General features: G+C 42.3%; 1 protein-coding gene across 3 annotated transcripts in view; it reads right to left on the bottom strand.

Moving 5' to 3' along the window:
* Positions 1-23830, bottom strand: part of met (MET proto-oncogene, receptor tyrosine kinase) — a 99288-nt gene extending 75458 nt beyond the window's left edge. For all 3 annotated transcript variants that reach the window (XM_047350054.1, XM_047350074.1, XM_047350064.1), the window contains exons 1-2: positions 23603-23830; positions 20347-21547 (exon numbers count right to left, since the gene is read on the bottom strand). In XM_047350054.1, the coding sequence (XP_047206010.1) occupies positions 20347-21546 (1200 nt within the window). In that variant the 5' untranslated portion in view covers position 21547; positions 23603-23830. The remainder of the gene's footprint in view (positions 1-20346; positions 21548-23602) is intronic.
* Positions 23831-24070: the final 240 nt, after the last annotated feature.

Below are 24070 nucleotides of genomic sequence, written 5' to 3'. Positions count from 1 at the left end.
TGGTGGCCAGAGATCCCAGTGGCGCATATTGTATGGGAGCCTCGCTTCTGTCAGTCTACAATGTATAGCTACAAAGTAGCCTACCACTGTCAGTGTGTGAATGTGTGTATGAATGGGCGGAGTGTAGTGTAAAGCGCTTTAGGGTCCTCAAACTAGGTAAAGCGCTATGCAAGTGCAGGCTATTTACCATTTAAACTTGAAGCATCAGATTGTAACTAACTAACTAACTAACACAACAACAAACAATGAAGATTATTCTTTGCACATCTAGAAATTAAACTTTCAGTTTCAACAACAGAATGTCTTCAGTCAGAGGCTTCTTCAGATCTGCTGTAAGACAAACCGCTACAGGATATACTTCCTGCCCACAGCCATCAGCATCTACAACGGCTCTTTGAAGAAACCTGCATACTATGAGCTAAAACAACATTTAATTTCCCTTTGGGAGGAAAAGAGTATTTTTGAATTTAAATAAATTCTTTTAAAATGTAAATGTTAAACAATTTAAAATCTTTTAATTTATCTTTCCTGAAACTGTCAAATCAACTTTAGTGGTATTCTCATTCTCAGTAAACAAAGTAATACATTTTAGATTTATGGTCCGTGATTAAATTCCAGCATCTGTGGGAGGCCCCTGATGGTTTGGGGGCCCTAAGAAGCGGCTTAGCTCGCTTTTGCCTTGGGCCGCCTCTGTTTTTGTTAAGTAACTGAAACAACTGTGTCTGACTGGCGATCACACACTTAACAACTGGCTGATAAGGAAATCACAAGGTATAGAATTTATTATACTAGCTAAAACCAACTGAACGCATCAAACTGACGAAGGCAACAATTTATAGGAAGCATTTGAAGTGTCCCCTCCTTCAACCGCCACCTTAACGTGGTGGAGGAGTTTGAGTGCTGAAATGATCCTAGAGGCTATGTTGTCTGGGGCCTAAATGCCCTGGTAGGGTCTCCCATGGCAAACAGGCTCTAGGTGATGGGTCAGACAAAGAGTGGTTCAAGAATCCCTCATGAGGACCAAAATATCGAGGCACGTGACGTCGCCCAGTACGGCGGAGCCGGGGTCCCACCCTGGGGCCAGGCCTGGGGTCGGGACTCATCGGAGAGCGCCTGGTGGCAGGGTTGCTCCTCGCGGGACCCGGCCGGGCCAAGCCCAAACGAGAGACGCAAGGCCATCCCCCAGTGGGCCCACCACCTGCAGGGGGAACCGTGAGGGACCGGTGCAAAGAGGATTGGGTGGCGGACGAAAGTGGAGACCTCAGCGGCCCGATCCCCGGATGCTTAGGCTGGCTCTAGGGATGTGGAATGTCACCTCGCTGGGGGGGGGGGGGGGGGGGGGGGGAGGAGCCTGAGCTTGTGCGGGAGGTCGAGAGATATCGACTCCACGCACACCGTGGGCTCTGGAACCCCTCTCCTTGAGAGAGGCGGCGGGCTGGTGTGGGTTTGCTTGTTGCCCCCCAGCTCAGCCGTCTCGTGTTGGGGTTGATCCCAGTGGATGAGAGGGTCATATCCCTGCGCCTTCAGGTTGGGGAGAGGTCTCTGACTATCATTTCAGCCTACGGGCTGAGTGGTAGAGCAGAGTACCCGGCCTTCTTGGCGTCCCTGTCGGGGGTGCAGGATAGTGCCCCTCCCGGGGACTCCATTATTCTGCTGGGGGACTTCAACGCCCACGTGGGGAACGACAGTGACACCTGGAGAGGCGTGATCGGGAGGAATGGCCTCCCCGATCTGAATCCGAGTGGTGTTTTGTTATTGGACTTCTGTGCTAGTCACGGATTGTCCATAATGAACAACATGTTCAAACATAAGGGTGTCCATCAGTGCACTTGGCACCAGGACACCCAAGGCAGGAGGTCGATGATCGACTTTGTTGTCGTATCATCAGACCTTCGGCCGCATGTTTTGGACACTCGGGTGAAGAGAGGGCCTGAGCTGTCCACTGATCACCACCTGGTGGTGAGTTGGATCCGCTGGAGGAGGAGAAAGCCGAAAAGACCTGGCGGAGCCCTCGGCCAGGGATGTATTCAACTACCACCTCCGGGAGAGCTTCGATCAGATCCCGGGGGATGTTGGAGACATAGAGTCTGAGTGGACCATTTTCTCCGCATCTATTGTCAATGCTGCTGCCCGTAGCTGCGGCCGTAAGGTCTGCGGTGCTTGTCGCGGCGGCAATCCCAGAACCCGGTGGTGGACACCGGCAGTAAGGGATGCTGTCAAGCTGAAGGAGTCCTATCGGCTGTGGTTGGCTTGTGGGACTCCTGAGGCGGCTGACGGGTACAGTGAGGCCAAGCGTGCTGCAGCCCGGGCTGTGGCAGAGGCAAAAACTCGGGCCTGGGAGGAGTTCGGTGAGGCCATGGAGAAGGACTACCAGTTGGCCTTGAAGCGATTCTGGAAAACCGTCCGGCGCCTCAGGAGGGGGAAGCAGTGCTTCGCCAACACTGTTTATAGTGGGGGTGGGAGATTGCTGACCTCAACTGAGGACATTATCGGGCGGTGGAAGGAGTACTTCGAGGATCTCCTCAATCCTGCCATCACGCATTCCGTGGTGGAAACAGAGGCTGGGGACTCGGGGTTGGACTCTTTCATCACACAGGCTGAAGTCACAGAGGTGGTTAAAAAGCTCCGCGGTGGCAAGGCTTCGGGGGTGGATGAGATCCGCCCTGAGTACCTCAAGTCTCTGGATGTTGTAGGGCTGTCATGGTTGACATGCCTCTTCAACATTGCGTGGCGGTCGGTGACAGTGCCTCTGGACTGGCAGACTGGGGTGGTGGTCCCCCTTCATAAGAAGGGGGACCGGAGGGTGTGTTCCAACTACAGGGGGATCACACTCCTCAGCCTCCCTGGTAAGGCATACGCCAGGGTATTGGAGAGGAGAGTCCGGCCGATAGTCGAACCTCGGCTTAGGGAGGAGCAGTGTGGTTTTCGTCCCGGCCGTGGAACACTGGACCAGCTCTATACCCTCTACAGGTTGCTCGAGGGTTCATGGGAGTTTGCCCAACCGGTTCACATGTGTTTTGTGGACCTGGAGAAGGCATTCGACTGTGTCCCTCGTGATGCCCTGTGGGGGGTGCTCCAGGAGTATGGAATTGCGGGCCCTTTATTAGGGGCCATCCGGTCCCTGTACGAGTGGAGCAGGAGTTTGGTCCGCATTGCCGGCACTAAGTCAGACCTGTTCCCTGTGCATGTTGGACTCCGGCAGGGCTGCCCTTTGTCACCGGTTCATAACTTTTATGGACAGGATTTCTAGACGCAGCCAAAGGCCGGAGGGGGTCTGGTTTGGGGACCAGTGGATTTCGTCTCTTCTTTTCGTGGATGACGTGGTCCTGCTGGCCCCCTCTAGCCAAGACCTACAGCATGCGCTGTGGCGGTTCACAGTGGAGTGTGAAGCGGCTGGGATGAGGATCAGCTCCTCCAAGTCCGAGGCCATGGTACTCAACCGGAAAAGGGTGGCTTGTCGTCTTCAGGTTGGAGGGGAGTTCCTGCCTCAAGTGGAGGAGTTTAAGTATCTCGGGGTCTTGTTCATGAGTGAGGGAAGAATGGAGCGGGAGATCGACAGACGGATCGGTGCGGCTGCCACAGTAATGGGGGCACTGTGCCGGTCCGTTGTGGTGAAGAGAGAGCTGAGCCGAAAAGCAAAGCTCTCAATTTATCGGTCGATCTACGTTCCTACCCTCACCTATGGCCATGAACTTTGGGTCATGACCGAAAGAACGAGATCCCGGATACAAGCGGCTGAAATGAGCTTCCTCCGTAGGGTGGCCGGGCACTCCCTTAGAGATAGGGCGAGGAGCTCGGCCATCCGGGAGGGGGTCGGAGTAGAGCCGCTGCTCCTCTACATCGAGAGGAACCAGTTGAGGTGGCTCGGGCATCTATACCAGATGCCTCCTGGACGCCTTCCTCGGGAGGTGTTCCAGGCACGTCCCACCGGGAGGAGGCCCAGGGGACGGCCCAGGACACGCTGGAGGGACTATGTCTCTCGGCTGGCCTGGGAACGCCTTGGGCTCCCCCTGGAGGAGCTGGAGGAGGTCTCTGGAGAGAGGGACGTCTGGGTGTCTCTGCTGACTCTGCTGCCCCCGCGACCCGGTCCCGGATAAGCGGAAGACGACGAGTACAAGTACATTTGGAGCGTTTTTTTGTTTTTTACATGAGGCTGTTGGTAGGTTTTTGACTGAGCGTAATTCTAAAAAATTTCAATTTAGGTGAATTTTTTAACATAGCGCCAATTTACAACACATGTTGCTGAATGCACTTTACAAAATACAGAAAGGAAAAGTCAATTTAAACCAATCATACAGACAGATTCCAAGTCATTTACATACAATTCCAAGTTGATTATATTTATTAAACAATGCAGTCAACTTCAGTTTATTATTCAAACTGGTTAAAATGTTTTCTATCAAAGGAAACCCAGCTGGACAGTCGCTTGCATTGTGTAACATTGTCTCATTGGGCAACAATGAGACAACCTCAAAAACAGGAATGGTTTTCCAGGTGGAGGCCACAGATGTTTTTTTTTTGCCCTCCTCTGTTTTTTGAATGGTTTTCAGTAGTTTTGCATTTGAACAGGGTCAGGGTCACTACTGCATGAGGTGATATCTGGACCCTACAGAGGTTGCACAGGCAGTCCAACTCCATCAGGATTGGGATCTGCTCCTTTGTCCAAGAAGGAACAGGATGAGTCCTGTCAAAGCCCTACAAAGTGACCTCCAGCGGGCCACTGACGTGAATGTCTCTGACCAAACCATTAGAAACAGACTCCACGAGGGTGGCCTGAAGGCCCGATAGGCCCTGTACTCACTGCCAGGCATCATAGAGCTGTTGTTCAGTTGTAGATTCTGAAAGATCGCCAACTGTAAAAACTGTGAACCTTTAGTATTCGATAATTGAAAACAAATCTTCAGTAAAAACAAAGCTTCCATATTGAGTCATGATTATACAAAGGGTTCATTGTTTTCATCTAAATTGTTGTTGCTGTATTTAGCTACATCTTGTTGCCGATGTGCATGCAGGCTTTTTGGAAGATCTGTGTTACCATCTGATGATAGAACCCACCAGATCTAATCTCCTTAACTTTAACCAAAAAGACCAGATGAATGAAAGAGATATGAGCTGAACAGAACATTAGAAATCTTTCATGAATTCCCATTTTCCTGCCAGATTCTGCACTCATCCTAGAGAAAAACATGGACAGGCTCGGGCATGTCGGTCTCCTGCGGCAACAGGGAATTTGTAAAGGAGAGTGGCGCCTTGAGCCATGCTAATTTCCCTGATTTCTATCTTAATGCTAACACTGTCACCATAGTGCTGCTACATATTATGAAAGTGTACAGCTACCTCTCTCCTTTGCCAGGTGTTGCATATGTTATCTGTTCTGGAAAGAAAAACCTTTGACAGGTAAATCCACAACAGCTTGAGATCCTAACAGCAGCTTCGCTTGGACGAATCAGGCTTCCCAGAGTGGTAAATGTTTATACACTGCTCTAATGTACTCTAGTGACACCTTAGAAACAATATGGAGGGCCTGACTGGACTCAGCTTTACAGAACAAATGAGAAGGAGAGGAAACAGGAGAGACATAATGATGACCTGATGTTATTCTCCAGGAGGATTTATCCAAAGCTAACTTTAGGATGAAAAGGAAACTTTTTCTTAAGTTTATTTTTTTTACTTTATTTATTTGGAGAAAACCAAACATCCAAGATGTTAAATGTCTCGATAATAAAAGGTTAATGTAGTCCATTTGTTCAATTACAAAAGGGAAATATGTATATTGTAAATGTTTCTATTCTATAACAATGCTAAGTATTTCTGTCATTTATTATGATTATGGCTTAAAGCTAATTAAAACCCAAAATTCATTTTCTCAAACATTTTAAAATACTCCATAAGATCAATAAAAACAACATTTAATAAAGATATGTAATGTTACGGCTATGTTATTAATATGCTGTATTCAACATTTTAATGGAAGCGTAAGTGGAACAAAAAACCACAGTATTAAAACGATGTGAGCAACACGGATAACTACAGCCTCGAGGAATGAAGTGCAGTGCAGCACGAGCCAGGGCTTCAAGATCAACCAGTCAGATGTTCCAAGGCGTGTCATATTCCTTGTTGTAAGCCACTCCTGAACCAAAAAGAACATCAGGAGCGTCTTCCCTGGACTAAGTAGGAATGTGTTGCTCAGTGGTCTAAAGTCCTCTTTTCAGATGAAAGAAAAGTTTGCATTTCATTTGGAAATCGAGCTTCCAGAGTCTGGAGAAGGGATGGAGAGGCACCTAATCCATATTGATTGAGGAACAGTGTGAAGTTACCACAGTATGTGATAATTTGGGGTACCATGTCATCTGCTGGTGTTGGACCACTGAGTTATCTAAAGTCCTCAGTCAACCCAGCCACCTACCAGGGAATCTTAGAGCACTCCATGCTTCCTTCTATTGACAAGCTTTACAGAGACGCTGATTTCATATTCAAACAAGGCTTGGCACCACACTGCCAAAAGTACCAATAACTACTTTAATACCCATGGTATCATTGTGCTTGATTGACCAGCAAACTAGCCTGACCTGAATCTATGGAGTATTGTAAAGAGGATGAAAGATATCAGAACGAACAATGCAGAAGAGACGAAGACCACTAGGCTTCCTAGTCCTTCATAGTCTGATCACCTCCATGTCGTGCTACATTGATGCAGTTATTCATGTATAAGAAGTACTGACCAAGTACTGGGTGCATATACTGTACAGAACAATGACAATACATTTTTACCTTAGTTAGTGTAACCAAATTTTGTGGAAAGTGAAATTTGTGTTTTCTTTAGCTGTAAGACGATCATAATTAACAAAAATAACCACTTGAAATATATCACTTTGTCTAATGAGCCTTCATAATACTGTATGTAAGTATCATTTTTTTTTTATTGAAATAAATAAATCTTTTGACGATATTCTGAGATGCATCTGTGCTTTTCAATGTGCAAAACCCTAATGCACCTTGGAAGTTGGTGAAGTTGTGTTCCAAACTTTTGGATCTCTGAATTGTTTTGCTGTAAACCAACATTTAAAATGTAACGGTGGTAGATAAGGTAGTTGCATCAAGATGATGTTGATGCTACTCTGTGTTTCCCATCCTCCTTTTAGCCTGCTGTTCTGCACATCTGGTTCCTATTTATAGGAAACAAATACCTGCTTAGTGATGCAATCAGCAGGTTCTAGCATGTGGAGCTCAAAAAGCATGACATCCGCAGCAGAGCCCTCTGAATCAGCAGAGAGTGATCCAGCATTAAGTGCTATTGTCAGACAGCTTGTGGGCCTAGTCACTTGAACCACTTATTAAGTCAGTGGAAAACTACAAAATGTGTGTGGAAGATCAGGAGCAGTCATAGCAACGACTGATGGATGGGTTCCTGCTGTCACATTACAACACGTCCAATCACAGGAGACTATGTTGGTTGTTCACAAGGACATGTAGCCTCTGGTGTGTTTTCAGATGCAGGGCAATAAGGTAAATATATCTGTTTTGATTCCAGGTATGTTCCAGAATGAGATTCTCCAGTATGATAGCCTGGAGTAAAAATACTACAGTTTCTCATTTTAGAAAATAATTTAAAAATAGAAATGTATGATAAGGGAAAGACTCAACTAACACATGAAATTCTGAGCATTTATACACAATTAGTTGTGCCAAAAACCTTTGGATCTCTGTGGTTTGTTACTCTAAAATAAAAGTGTATAAAATAATGTAACTGCTTTTTTTAAACACAGAAAGGCAGCTGTTTTTTTCTTCTGCCGCTGAAATAGAATTACATATTACAATATTAACAGGGTTATCTACTGTTACTCTGGTATCTCATTATAAGGACCCTAAACTGTAGTACATACATTTTTGAGGAGCTGTTTGGAAACCAACTTTTCTAAACTGTGGTACATCTTGATATTTGGGATATCGGGATAATTTGCTTTAACCACAAGATAATGGTTGACGATATCTTGTGGGTAAAGCAGCAACCTTCTTTCCCAAATATATACAGGGGTTGGACAATGAAACTGAAACACCTGTCATTTTAGTGTGGGAGGTTTCATGGCTAAATTGGACCAGCCTGGTAGCCAGTCTTCATTGATTGCACATTGCACCAGTAAGAGCATAGTGTGAAGGTTCTATTAACAGGGTAAGAGCACAATTTTGCTCAAAATATTGAAGTGCACACAACATTATGGGTGACATACCAGAGTTCAAAAGAGGACAAATTGTTGGTGCACGTCTTGCTGGCGCATCTGTGACCAAGACAGCAAGTCTTTGTGATGTATCAAGAGCCACGGTATCCAGGGTAATGTCAGCATACCACCAAGAAGGACGAAGCACATCCAACAGGATTAACTGTGGACGCAAGAAGAAGCTGTCTGAAAGGGATGTTCGGGTGCTAACTTGGATTGTATCCAAAAAACATAAAACCACGACTGCCCAAATCACGGCAGAATTAAATGTGCACCTCAACTCTCCTGTTTCCACCAGAACTGTCCGTCGGGAGCTCCACAGGGTCAATATACACGGCCGGGCTGCTATAGCCAAACCTTTGGTCACTCATGCCAATGCCAAATGTCGGTTTCAATGGTGCAAGGAGTGCAAATCGTGGGCTGTGGACAATGCGAAACATGTATTGTTCTCTGATGAGTCCACCTTTACTGTTTTCCCCACATCCGGGAGAGTTACGGTGTGGAGAAGCCCCAAAGAAGCGTACCACCCAGACTGTTGCATACCCAGAGTGAAGCATGGGGGTGGATCAGTGATGGTTTGGGCTGCCATATCATGGCATTCCCTTGGCCCAATACTTGTGCTAGATGGGCGCGTCACTGCCAAGGACTACTGAACCATTCTTGAGGACCATGCGCATCCAATGGTTCAAACATTGTATCCTGAAGGCGGTGCTGTGTATCAGGATGACAATGCACCAGTACATACAGCAAGACTGGTGAAAGATTGGTTTGATGAACATGAAAGTGAAGTTGAACATCTCCCATGGCCTGCACAGTCACCAGATCTAAATATTATTGAGCCAGTCTGGGGTGTTTTGGAGGAGCGAGTCAGGAAACGTTTTTCTCCACTAGTATCACGTAGTGACCTGGTCACTATCCTGCAAGAAGAATGGCTTAAAATCCCTCTGACCACTGTGCAGGACTTGTATATGTTATTCCCAAGACAAATTGACGCTCTATTGGCCGCAAAAGGAGGCCCTACACCATCCTAATAAATTATTGTGGTCTAAAACCAGGTGTTTCAGTTTCATTGTCCAACCCCTGTATATAGCTAATGGTAAATTCCATTTTAATATGGACATTAACATGAAGGAAATAGTTTCTAGTGCTTTTGAAACGTCAACAGTTTATACCTTGATACTGAACATGCCAATGCCTACTGAAGTAGTGATGGGACCTGCCATGTTGGGGCTTCATCGAGGTAGTATTTTACGAAGCCCGCATTGAGGCTTCTATTAAAGACATAAGATGATGTCGAGAACCTCGCCAGGAGGCCACACTACATTACTGGTTTAGAAAGGGCCTTGAGACTTGCCACCCGACATGAAATAAGCGCCTTCCCTGAGCTCTGTCTTCACAAAAACTGCTGAAATATTCTAAAAAATGCTTTAGTCTTGAGACTGTAAAAAACAATAAAACATTTATTTAAAAAAAATGGATACACGTTTTCACCAAATGACATAAGCACATTAACTTTAGTCCCATGAGTTTCCTTTTTCCAATTTTCCATTATGACCGCTGCTATTTCAAAGGACAGTTTATTTATTAAAACGGAAAACTTTACATGTCGAAATAATAATAATCCTGTAAAAGGTTTGTATACTATACGAAAGTGAACCAATTTAATAAAAAGGTTCAGTGATGGTTCAAGAAAGCCTCATGAAATCATCTCTAAACTCAATACTCTCTAATGCCATTACCATTTCTAATTTAGATGTTAGGCATTTCAACATCAACCACATCTTATGAAAATGTCTTTGTCTAATCTTTTTCATAAAACATTTTGCAGTCGTGGTGTATGAATATCCAATTTATAATTAACTTTTTGTTGAATGTTGAAAATTGAGTCTTTTTATTGTAATTCTGTTACTATTTTTGGACACAGCCAATTATTTAGCCTCATTTGAGAGGTATCTTCAATCCAAAAGCACAGCTGGGACAGATATTGCAAATTAGGTTAGGCTATAGCCTAACTGTATGATATTTGCTGATAATTGTCCCTATACAAATAAATTTATTTAATTCAATACCTAAGCATCCTAATAAGAAGCTTAATTTGAATGATGAAGCAGCAGGGAGGTGTTACTTAAAACTAGAGGTTGCTTTGTATCGACAGAAAACTGTTTGGTTGTTTGCATTTATGAATTTTAAAGATCTCCATCATTTGGTCACTAGCTGTGGTGTTGTATGCAGATGTCTTATGTGCAAATCCAATAAAACAAGTCTTACTGTCTCTGGGGCCAAATTATCTAACTGTCATAAATACTTGAAGTGACACAAAAAGTTGTTTATTTTGATTCAAAAGCAAAGACATAACAAAAAATCAATAAGAGGTGGTTTGCTCGTATTTTTAAATGCCAGTATGAAACATGTTCATTAAAACAAGCAGCCTAATTAAAATGACTGTCGGTCAAAAGTGTTTCCCAGCTGGAATTATATTACGCAGTCGCGGTAATCAATAAGGCTGGAAATTCAATTTAAAAGCAATCAGCATTTGGCCGTTTTTTTCAGATCAATGGTAATCTGATGATAATTTTGACCCAGAATGTTGCCGTTCTTTGTTTCTCGTGCTGCCGCTCTCTCTGTGGACTTATGAGAATGGGTGCTAGACGGGCTGGGAAGGCTCCAAATCCCTGTGACGACTCTGCACAATGCATTACCCAGGAAAATGGCTTTACACTTCTGTTTTGAAAGCAATGCCGTCAGGCCGGAGCACTTCCTGAAGACCTGGATCAATAGTTTAAAGCGTGTGTTTGATAGATGCGGATTTCAGTGAGGTTAAGAGCTACAGAGAAATTCGGTTTTGTTAATTACTGTTTGAATGTTCAAAAGCAAATTGTTTTTGCACTTTTTGCACTACATTCTTCAATAGACTGGACTTTTGAATGCACAGAATTTAGAGATCTAATAGCAGTTAATATTGTTACTACTATCCTCCTGTCACATTGTGGTTTTGGGGTGGACCAAAGCACAGACAAGAACTTGGTTGCAGCATTGTGAATCGTCTTCAGTTTTATTTGCAGGTTTCAAGGCGAAGCAAAACGTAACAAAACTCAATGCAGGTACAAGCATGAAAATAGTCCAAAACTTACTCGAGTATCACTGCAGGAACGTAGCAAAAGCTGAATTTAATCAGGGGTTGTGATCGGGTGTGAAATGAGGAACCAGCAAAGGACAATGAAAACAAAACCAACTAATATACAGAGCGAGAACAAAGGCAGGTAATCAAGGAACTAAGAACAGGTGTGACAAGGAGGCAGGAAGGCAGAGGGAACAGGTGAAAACAATACATAGATTAAAATATGACGAGGGACTAATAAACAATACCAAAATGAAGCTATAAACAAATAACCAAATGAAGCATGAGAGTAAAGAATAATCATGAACCGAGAAACTAGAGGGAACATAAGAAACACCATAACCTAAGAACGAAGAAGGAACCCATAAAGCAAACCAGATTACATAGTAACAAAACCTAACACCACACAGACTGAACTGACAGGAAGGGAAGCAGAGAACATGAGGACTAGGATGTAAACAAACAAAATGTAAACAATAAGTAAACACAACCTAACCAGAGGGCTGGAGAAATAAGATAAAGAGAGCACAATAATAATAAACATCATAATAATAACAATAATGACAACAAAGAGAAAACCATACTAAGTCATAACTAAGAAAGATAACACTAACTAAAGGAGCTATGAACGAGAAGGGAGAGAAACACAACCTACCACTCAAAATAACTGAGGAGAAAACAAAACACAAAGCCAACACAGAGTCCAAAAGGTGACACACCCTGACACCTCCACATTAAATCAAAATAAAGCCATTAGCAGAAAATGAAAGTTCAAGTATTTGCAGTTACAAAGGTATTGCAAAAACATTCATAGTACTTAAACCTTTGACCCTTTTTTTTAATCTACAGCCACAAACTTCAAAGTATTTTATTGGGATTTTATATGATAGACTAACACAAAGTAGAAAATAATGTTTTCGTCTGAAAATAAACTAAAAAGAGTGGCGTCCATTTTTATTCAGCTGCTAGATGTCAACCCTTTATAGAATATCCTTTAGCTGCAATTACAGCTGCAAGCTTTTTAGGTGTGTCCCTAGTTCTACATTTAGATCTAGAAAGAAACTGGATTGGTTTACTTGTCCAGATGGAAACTGAACATCTGCCTCAGTCTCAAATCTTCAATTTTTCTCAGTGTTGCCCTTTATTTAGCTCCATTTATCTCCCTAATTAACTCTGACGGGCTTCCCTGTCCCTACAAAAAAAAACAAAAAAAACATTCCCACATCATAATGCTGCCACCACCATGTTTCACACAGCGTGAATGATGTGTTCAAGATGATTTCCACCACACCCAGCATTTTGAATGTAGGCCAAAAACTTTATTCCTGGATTCATCTGACCAGAGCGCCTTCCTTAACTTGTTTGCTGTCCCCTACATGGCTTGTGGAAAACTGCAAACAGAACTTTTTCTGGGTTTCTTTCAACAATATTCTTCTTCCCACTCTCGTATCAAGGCTGGATTTGTAAACTGAATGGCTAATAGTTCAGCTCCTCCAGCATTATCATGGATTTCTAGGCTTCCTATGTGATTAATGCTCTCCTTGCTAGTCCGTCATTTAAGGTGGACAGTCAGGTCTTGACAGGTTTGCAGTTTCACCACATATTTCAGTTTTCAGATGATGGATTGAAAAGAGCTCTGTGAGATGTTGAAAGTGCATGTTAGTGTTTTATAAACTACTCTTTCTTTACACATCTCTTTTAAACCACTTTCTCCCTAACCTGTCTTGTTTTCCTTCGTCTTCATGATGCTGTTTGTTCACTAATGTTTTTGACAAACATTTGAGGCCTTCAGCAAACAGCTGGATTTACGCACCGATGGACTCTATTTATAATTCTGTGATTTCTGAAAGCAGTTGGTTCTGCTGGATTTTATTTAGGGGTATCAGTGTAATGGGAGCTGAATAAAAATGAAAGGCAGTATGGGAAGAAACTTGTGCCATCAGAAACTGAATTTGAATTACTCTGACTGAATTTGTATTTGTGTAATTTGAAATGAAATGCATGGGTTTGAAAATGAATTTCACAAAACTGAAACTGAATTTTATGGTTTGAAACTGAATTAATTTGTTTTTAAAATGTATTGCGCTGTATAAAAATTCAGTTTGACTACATTCACTTTCAGGTCTGTAATTCAATTTCAGTTCCAAAATTCCGTTTTTTGTGTCACACATCCGGGTCCTTGAGGATAGCCACAGATTAATCAAACACGGATTCATCGATTTACGTTTCTCATCAGGTTAAACTTCTTTTACGGCATGTTGAGCTGGAGCAGCGCCACATACAGGAGCTTAGCGGATGTCAATTACCAAGTCAAATGAACGTCTATAAGAACAAATGATGGTCAAACAGTAACACTAATGCTACCTGTAGCTATTAGCTAAACATGACAGGTTAGCATAGTGTGCCGCTGGTGTTACGTTAGTCTGTGTTTCTCTTGCCCTTACCTCAGCGTAAGTTAGGTTGCATAGCAACCGTGTTAGCGTGAAGCACAGAGCTGTGAAGCCGAACAAATGGAGCCTGAAGGTTAATGACGCTGTCTCTACTGTAAATAACTACACGGTTTTTATTTACCCTTTTACATATTGCTGATGGCGTATAATGCTGTTTTGTTTTAAAATGTTATTGTTTTATGATCTTGTTCATTATTCAGCCATTTAAAATTTTCAAAATAATTTTTGTGTTCATAGATATAAAAATCTAACATTAGATAAAATACATTGATGACAAATACCATTTGTTTCATTTATTTGTAAAGCTTTCAACAACTTAAACACTAACATATTAACTTTAGTAACAAAGTTTAAATCAGTTTATTTGTAGAGCAAATAAAGGAGAATAATAATAGTAATTATTATTGTTATTATTATATGTCATAATTATTATTCTAATAAATAAACCAAACATTTATATTGGATTAATTCTGACTGAATTATATCTGTTTAACTTCCACCCATTGGTAAAACCCAGCGGGATTTTGAAAACAATGTGCCGGGAGTCAGCCGTTCTCTCGGGGTTTAGCGCACCTCAACCAGCCGGTCAGTTGACAGCTGGCAAGGCGAGCGGCTACTGAGGCAGCCGATGGCTCATTTGTGCAATTAAGCAATTTTTTGATAAACTGATCAGATATTTTAGGTTTACACAACTACATTCTCATCTAAAACATTGTAAAAGTTCAGTGGTTTCACAGAATGCGCAATATATCCCATTTTATTCACAGCTTTTTTTGTCCTCCGGCCTTTGCTACTTCCGTTTGAACAATCAACTTCGACCCGCAATGAATCGTGGGATAGGGTGGGACACGGAGGATACACCGGACCCATCCTTCAAATTTGGGGATAAGAAGGACGCTTTTGTTGGAACCTTGGAGATTGGACAGCATTCGTCGCCTCATCCAGGACGTTATCAGCCTACAAATGCGTCCTTTAAAGGATGCAGTCCTGAATTTGGACACAGCAACAGTAAATGACATCCATGAATCAGTAAATCTGTGTTTAATTAATCTGTGGCTTCAAGGACCCGGATGTGTGACACAAAAAACTGAATTTTGGAACTGAAATTGAATTTCAGACCTGAAAATGAAAATAATCAAACTGAATTTTCAATAAAAAGCAAAGCAATTTTCAAAGCACAAAAGTTCAGTTTTAAACCATTATATTCAGTTTCTGTTTAGTGAAATTCATTTTCAAACTATGCATTTAATTTCAAATTACACAACAGATTCAGTTTGAGCAATTCAAATTCAGTTTCTGATGACACAAGTTTCTTTCTATAAGGCAGACTTTTGAGCTTTTTTTAAGAAAAAAAACAAAAAACTTTCAGCTTTTTTTTAGATTTTACAAATATGCACTACTTTGTGTAAGTTTATCACTTAAAATGTCAATAAAAACATTGAAGTTTGTGATTTTGGTGAAGTGAATTGGTAGAAGGTTCAAGCGCAATAAATAATTTTGGATATTGTGAGGATAAGCCACTTTTCCTTCAGTTTCAAGCTTTCCTATAAGGAGCCCGGAGACAGAGATGACCCCGGAGAAACTACAAGAAAAGCAGATTTACTCCTTTAGAGAGACAGCTGAAGAGAAACTCACTCATTATTACAACATACATCATATCTCACAGCCTAAGCTGGAGTTAAGAAGCAACGTCCAAACTGACAACCACCACTTAAAAACTTCAGACATGCTCTTACTCTGAGCATTTAACCCTATCCACCTCACAACCGGGAGTTTTCAATCAGAAACACAGTTTAGTGGGAGAAACGACAAAAAAAAAAAAACAACCATCTGCATGTTGAAGTATGCACCCTCCCAGCATTTAAAACTTTCATAACTTTACAACTGCGTTATCTCTCCCAAACCTCACAATTACTTAGAGTCAACCTGCCATATGCCGCTGGATGCAAGTCATAAATCCTGAGGTGCTTCTAAAGTTAGGCAGAGCACGAGCATGTCCGATGCCCTTTTGTGGTTAAAGCTTGTTTCATACTCTCTCTATCCTCTTGTCCTTTTACTGAAGACAGGAAGATGCAATCAATGGTCAAAGCAATAAAAGAATATTTGGAAAAGGAATTTACAAAGATAAAAGCTCTTTTGTCAGCACTCGACCTGATGTGCCTGCATATTTGAAGTTTTAAACTGTGCAATGGAAATATTTGAAAACAGCAGAGTTTGGTGCCAGTTGTCCTGAAACGGGCCAGAAAGCAGTACAAACTCCAATTAAGCATTCATGTTTTTAATTAGCATTAAATCACACTATATGAAACAACATACAGAGTAGCAAGTATTCATACTGCATTGGTTTTCAGATTTTGTCACATTGCAAGCACAATTTTCAAAGTGTTTTGTAGATATGTTATGTAACAACACAAAGTGTACCAACACAAAGTGGAAAGAAAGTGGTTTTCAAAATTTCTATGCAAAACAAAACAACTTTTCCTTACTTTGATGAAGCTATAAATAGAATCCAGTGCAAGCAGTTACTTTCAGAAGTAATTTAATTGGCAAATACATGTGAATGTAGGTACTCTTGTCAGATTGGACCAAAGTTAATCTTTTTGGATAGAAATAGAAAATCTTTGATGTTCAGATATACTCACTATCTGATCTGATTAAGTTGGAGCTATTTTGCCAAGAAAAATGGGGAAAAGACCTGGTGCTTTAATTGTATTAAAATGTGCTTCTGTAATGTAGTGACTCAAAAGAGCTGAATAAAAATGCATGCCACACATTTGAGATTTCTATTTGCAAAAAAGAATTAAAAACTCTGCATCATTGTTCTCCTACTTCACAATTATGTCTCTATGTTACACTACATAAAATCCCAAAAAAATACACTAAAGTTTGTGGTTTTTACATATAGAAATGTGCAAACGTTCAAGGATTGTAAAGACTTTTGCAAGGCGAGGTTAATGTACATGAAGCAGCATAAAGTATAGTTTAGCTGATAATTATACAGCTCCAAGAAGCTCCTGAAAACTGGATGTCACCCCATAATCAAATGCGTCAGGAGGAAAGAATGTCCAATAATAAAATTGCACACACTCACTCTGGGAGATCAAACCCTTTGCTCTTTTTAAATGGAGGTAGTCAAACTCAAGAATTAGTTTGCAGCTTCGAGAATGTGTGTCGTTCATTACGTGCATCACAAGTTGTTTCAAATAACAAGGAACTGAGAGCATAAATGCCAAGTTGTTTGATTTGCAGCAGGATGTTTTCAGCCTTGGTCCTGTGCACAGTGGCTCAACAGGCTTTAAGAGTGATCAGCTTACAGAAAAGAACTGTTTCTGTCTTTTGCATGAATACAGAATATCTTTGCTTTGCAAAAATCTGACTTTTGTCCTGAAACATTTCAAGTAGTTTCCTGCGCAACTAAAGTAACAGAAAATACCATTGCCGTATGATTATAGCCAGCTGTTCCAGTGTACGGATGGACATTGACTTGTTGTAGCATCAGTTCAGATAAAAAGGTTCCAAGGTGTTGCTGATGCTGTGTTTTTCCCACAGGTTCTGGTAACAGGTGAAGGCTGAAAGAGCAGAGATGAAACCTCGCCAGCGTGGCCAGCTGCCACAGCAGCTCAAGGGGGAGGTCATCTTCCGCCCAGCTGCTGATGCCCAGTTATCCCAGAGCCATTCATCATGGCTCGCTGAAAGTCAGATATGCACTGTCGCCCACCACACCACCCTAAACCCCTAGCATTCCACAGTTCCCCCTGCAGATCTGTACCGCTGATAGCTGTCAGGAGAGCAATGATGGAACCACAAACCCACCAAAACAGTTCATGTTGTAAAATGCTTCAGAGTGAAAGTTATGTACAGTTTTTTTCAAGTATTTTTTCTGTTAGTTTGCACATTAAGCATGTAAATCAATCAAAGTTAAGCTACCCTTTAAAGCCCTTTTGAGCTGAGTTTAGAACAACAGATCTGTATTTATTTAGTTTTATGCGCTGCTGTAGCGCATTAATGAAGATGCACATATGCAGAAAAGGCATTGTTGTCTTGGTAACTAAAACTATTCAGAACTGACTGCTTTTTTACAGGCGACACTGTTGTTAGCAGTGTGGCCTTCCAGTGAGAAGAAATCCTGGTCAGGGGCCGTCTTCATGGATTTCTCAGGCTCTCCCTCTACATGTCTGGGCTCTCTCTGGGTACTGCAGCTTCCTTTTAAAGTCTAGTTAATTGGGGTCTCATCTGCCTTAGTCAGTTTCTTTTTTACTCAAGGTGCATCGAACCCAATGTTTTTCAAGAGTTTCAGCTTTTATGGTTTAAACCCAAATGATGAAACTTCTAAATTTCTAAATGTAATCAGAGCTATGGACTCTTATAGCAATATGACACTCATATTGCTATAAGGCCACCATCTGCAAATGAATTTGCTTTTGTGAATAGAAAGCATTTTGATTCCAAAAATGTGCAACTCATTTGTCATGCCCAAATGTGTCTCTCAAATGAAGTGACACGTTGGCCTGGTTCAATCCAGGATTCCTTTATACATTACATTATAAATTACAATAGTCTGCATCGAGCTATGATTCAACTCAATGCAGCACCTAGACAGCAGCATTTAGATTTGATGCAGACATTGTAGAACAAATCGGGTACGAGCCGACAAACTTAATTCCAGCCAGTTTTGTCAAGGAGTTGCACTTACTGAATGCCTTTGCCATGGTTATTTAGACACGGGGTGGAAGAGCCTCTAATGTATTTATACTAATTTGCATTAGGAGGGGGGTTTGGCGGGGGGGTCCAAGCGGCACCTGCAGCTGCGCTTTATTTCACGCATAAGGATGTATGAAGAAAAGATCTGCAGAAACATGAGTGTGCATGGTTTTTATACATGTGAACAATATTTTTGTGTGCCGCACTTTACGAAGTTTGTCGCTTTGCCAACTTTTAGTGTGAAAGCTGCACACTCTTTTAAACACGAGGCCACTGGAGCATAGCTGGGCCCTTACGGAAGAAGCTAATCTCCTGCTTCAGAAACTTAAGACTTAGGTCTGAACGTCACTGACCTCTCAGCAACACAATGCAAAGACCGACAAAAACAGACACACAAGAAACTGAAGCAGGGAATACAACCACTGTTTCACAAGGAATGTCATTGTAGGAGGAAAACCACTGATTGTTAGATTTACAAGATCCAGAAAATAATGTGCATGGCATGTGCATGATACTGTTTTTCAAACCCTGTAGCCCTTCTGATATCTTCTTGCCTCAGCCTTCTCATGCTTGGTAATAGTTCCTAGTGGAAAAATCACCTCCCTGGTTACAAACACAAAGAGAAAATGTTTTTATAGGAATTTTCCTCGTGTGTGTGTGGTGTTTCCACATCTATTATTGTTCCTGTATGTGCTTGCCCCCAGAAAACCTATTGACTGAGTCAAATCTCAAGGAGGCCGAGGTAATCCTCTGTTTCTCCAGTGATATACTGTACACTTCTGATTGATGCTGAGCTTAAGTAAAGATGAAGCCACGGTAGGGGCAAAACCAGCATACATATTGACAGCTCCTTTGGCAGGGTGGTCGGCAGTTAACTCTGTGTCACTATTGATCAGGTGATTGAGCTAAATGATGGGGGCTACTGATGGATTGAAAGGCAGAAGCACTGCAGTAACTGCTTTGAAGCTGCACTTGGGGAAAGCTTACAGCCTGGTACATTAGATAAACATTTGAACAATAACTGCAAAGATACTGCTTCAGTTGTCAAACAGTCCACATATTTGTGAAGAATCAAATGAAACTGCATAAAAGCAACCAAATTTAGCCAGCAAACATATTAGGTGTCTTGTCTTGGTATGCAAGGCATGTAAGATCATTTTCTTCTTTTATGGTTTACGGCCATCACTCCTGTGTTCTTTATCTGAGGCATATGACCAGCTCGAATCAGGTCGGGTAACTGACTTTGCCAGTAGAGATCATTTTTCTATTTGAAGAATGTGCATATTTAGAACTATCACCCTGGCACCTTGTCCAAAAACTGGAGGAGTGAGTTTAAAAATGGCAACAAGTTATACGCTGTTCACCAAATATGGACAGAAACACAAAGTTCAGCTTAGACATAAAGCCGAGCATGTTTGCCTCAATGTCCTCTAATGAGTACAGATCATGAAAAAACATTTCGCTAACTTCCTTTACCCTGTACAACTGGTAATGAACCTATTTACAAAGACTGGATACAGAAGTGGTGCTCAATACCAGGGTTTATGCTTCATAAGCAAACAGTACTCAAAGATCTTCTTGCATGTACTTGAGAAGCTATAGCCACAGTGGTTCCAGTTAAGAGGAGGTAATGCCCTAGTGCCTTGCTCAAAGGCAGTCTGGTGCAGATAAAGTGGACGAAGCACCTGTGTAATCCTGCGACCACCCAGTTTCTAGGACTGCCCAGATCAAATAAACAGTTGAAGCCATAACCCCCAGACAATGTAAACTGAACCAGCAAAAACATGCACATGCTCAGTGAGTGTTCAACAATCCTTCCACCCCACCAAGGAAGTAGCTACCAACCCCCCCTAGCTCTTACCACATTATAGCAGGACGTCTTGTCTGAGCCAGTGAAGTGGTACGGGTCGATTGTGTTGCACCTCTGCATGTACATCTTGAACATGTTGTTGATGTGCTTCAGAGACATGACGCAGACAGCCGAGTTGGGGGTTGGCTCCGGAGAGTCTGGCTTTCCTTGAGCGAAGGCGGCAAATAGCACATCTTCGCCTTCTTCCACGTTCAGCTGCCTCTGCAGTTCTGCGTCATTCCCTACCTTGGTGACGTGGGCGGCCTGAAGGATGTTGAACACCTTCACATCCTTAGTGGAGCGTCTGCGTCTTTTGTCAGTGCTAATGCATTCTAGGGGCATTTCCACATAGCGGCGAATCACGAGGTCTGAGGAGCACAAGCGAACTATGCGAGTGTGGTAGGCCTGAGTGTCCTTGCTGACCTGCTGCACTGTGAGGAAGTAGGTGAAGTGTCCGCTGTGGAAGGAGTAAACATACCGCAGGTAGTAGTTTCCTTGGAGGGATGGGATCAGGTCCATATAGGAAAGGTTGGAAAAAAAAGTGAAGCCATTTTGGCTTGTCTTCATCTTCCTGTGTGAGATAGTGTGCGGACGCGAGGCATTGCTTGAAATACTTCCGGCGTTTGGAATCTCAGAGTTCCCAACAAAAAATGTGATGACGTTACTCTCCACGTTGAGCACTTGAGAACCTGATGGGCTGACAACAACATCTGGATCAATGGGGTGACCCTCGCCTGGCATTACCTTGTCCGCGAAGCAGTAGACATCCTCGTCAACACCTTTTAGGCTATAGCCTTCATCCAGAACATGACGGCGGCACACTCCGTTATCCGCTGAACCACAGCTGTACAATCCCTTGTCGTAAATGTTCTCGACCACCAAAGCAATATTGTGATTGTCAACCCTGCCAGTACTGCCCGTTCTTGTCTGTGTCAGGCCGCAAACCTCGCTGGCCAGCAGCGGCCCTGTGTGGTACTCAGACAGCTTTGTGAGGTTCGGGGCCAAGGCATAGATTCTGTTCACAGCTCCAACGTAGATGATGTCATCCAGGGTGACCATGTTTTGGATGGGGAAGTCTGCAGTGAAGGTTGGGAGCTCGTAGGTCACAGAGAGATTCAGTTTGCTTGTCTCGGATGATTTATCACAGTGGTTCTGTACACTGGGGCTCAAAGCCCACAGCAATATAGCGGCATGAAGCGGGAGAAGGTTCATCCTGTTCCAGAAATGAGACACATGAGATAGGAGTAAGAAAAACTTTTCACATACAACAAAAGCATTCATCACAGATGTCACAACTACCTGAAGGATGCACTTTGTGTAAAAGCTGAGAGACTTGCTTATTAGGGACAAGAAAGAAGAACAAGTGGACCAATGAAATCTGTTTTGATTATTAGAACTGTGAATCTACTCACGCTTAAATGACTAATGGCTTTACTGGTAACTAAAAGCTTTAACATCTACCTTCTTATGATGGCAACTTTTCTATGAGACACCACTGACCACGGACAAAGCAGATGTAAGACTGAAGTAAGCACCTCTGACCTGCTCTGCTTTATTCCCAAGTGACCACAGCAAAAGCCAAAGGAGTGAATCACCCTGAAAGGAGCGTGCTCTGCACGGTGATCCAGGACTAAGTTTAGATGGTGAAAGCCCCAAGGGAGTAGAGATAAACTCAATTATAACAGACGAAGCAGGAGGGAGATGGAACTGGAGGGACCGTCCGGCAAAATGATAAATAACCCTACTGACTAAACCGTAATCCACTGGGAGATGCTATTAAAGGAAGACAGCCAGAGAGAGTAAAAGGGAGGAGAATCAGTAAGGAAAATGTTCATTTGCATGTGATGTCTATACGAAGGACAGCCTGTTCTGATGTCAACTAAAACAGAGCAATAAGATCCAGTAAGATCCAATAAGATGCAGTATTCATGCCTGTTGAAATGCAAGCTTTTATTGGGGTTCCCTACACACTTCCACAAATGTATGCCTGCACAAAAAATATCACTTATAGGTTATTTCTTTAATCTTTATGCAGGATTTATGCTGTTGGGACTGAGGCTGAGAGGTTTTGACCAAACACTGTATCTGACTCAGCTTGTTGGGTTGGATAAGAGATTAGAAGGAACCTCCTTATTCTTCACAGACTGACATTTTAAACTAAACAACAACCCAATGAAACTTCACTGAAACTCCTCCACAGGATGAAATTACAGATATTAAGATGGTCAAATACGCTGTATAACACGGCAAATGACTTAGGTTTATACTAGAAGACGACTTTGTTCACTGATACTAATTCTACCTTTCCCTGCAAAATAGTTAATACCAAGTTGCTTGCTATGCTCAATATTCACACTGCAATATTTTATATGCTTGATATGAGAATGGCTTTTATTGTCCCAATTCAATTGTATAATAAAACTCTTATTAGATAATTAGAAGTTGCTGTCAAACATATTTTAATACAGCATTACTCGTTTAGTTATGCAGGTTATGGGTTATTCTTCTCAACCCACTCTTTGGTGGACATAGCATCAGACATTAGCAACTTTAACCCATGTTAAGGAATTAAAACCTGACCCACTATGCTGGGTCAAACCCATAACCCAGCTCTAAATCCACCCAGGCACTGGATTGGTCCATATTTAACCCAGGATTGGGTTAGCAAAATAACTCAATCTGGGTTGTGTTTAGGCCAAACAGTTTTTAAAGTGCACTTTACAGTTGCCTTACAGATACTGGATCCTTTTATCAAGTGGATAATAATAAGAAAAATACTTGCCCTATCAACAAGAGGGGCAGAACTCAAAATGAAGATTAAAAGATGCAAGTTTCTATGAGCAAATTTAAAGTGTTTAACTGTATTATTTCTTATGAGACAGTGTAAGATGCTATTCTTATATAAGGGAAGGGAAAAGTGTTCCAGAATGATGAGTAATGGGGTCACATTTATGAACACCTGCACCGAAAGAAACAGAAAATAGTATTTGCTTATTCCCAAAGAACAAAGAAAGAAAGGAAAGAGTAAAAATATTTTGCAGTGTGAAAGGAAAATGACTCATACTGAAAAATCGCAGAAAACACTTTGGGGCAGTTATTGATAGAGGTGCTGCTGTGAGGCAGAAAAAAAAGAACATTTCAAAACACCCTGTCATGTTTAAAAGAGCAGGAGGAGGAGAAAGTATGGAGTTAAAATGCTCACACCTCTGCGTTTTTACGCATGAAAAGACGGTTAACTTAAAAAAAAAAGAACGGGAGATGAGCTCACCTGTTAGGGGACAACAGTTCTGTTCGTCCCTTTGATTCAAATCATATCCCCGCTGGTCTCTCTACAAAAATGAGATTCCTTAACTTGTTTCCTCTCTCCTCAGAAATCGACAGATGTAATTCTACTTGGCCAAAGCAGAGCTAGATTCCAAAATAACGTTTTTCTTACTGATCAGCTCGTTTTCCAACAAGTGAGATTCAGTGAGCGGACCTGTGGTCGGAACGCGTGAGAGTCAGTTCTGAATAACTGCATCCAGCTACGCTCACATCTCTGGCTGGCCCCGCCCCGCCTCGTTCTGTCTCCGTGCGAGTTCCGTGACGCGTCCAGGTGCTGCTGCGTGGTCCTTGGTCTGTGGCCGGAGCGGTCACAAGATGTCTTGGGTAAAAACTATTTGTGAAATACAGTCTGAATATTCTGAGACACTGCTGATGTATTCGCACAAGTTCCAATGCTTTTACAGTCAGTGGC

Source organism: Girardinichthys multiradiatus, chromosome 2 (assembly GCF_021462225.1).
Source record: "Girardinichthys multiradiatus isolate DD_20200921_A chromosome 2, DD_fGirMul_XY1, whole genome shotgun sequence".
Taxonomy (NCBI): Eukaryota; Metazoa; Chordata; class Actinopteri; order Cyprinodontiformes; family Goodeidae; genus Girardinichthys; species Girardinichthys multiradiatus.
The sequence above is the reverse complement of the archived record's forward strand: the minus strand, read 5'-3'. Positions and strand labels throughout refer to the sequence as shown.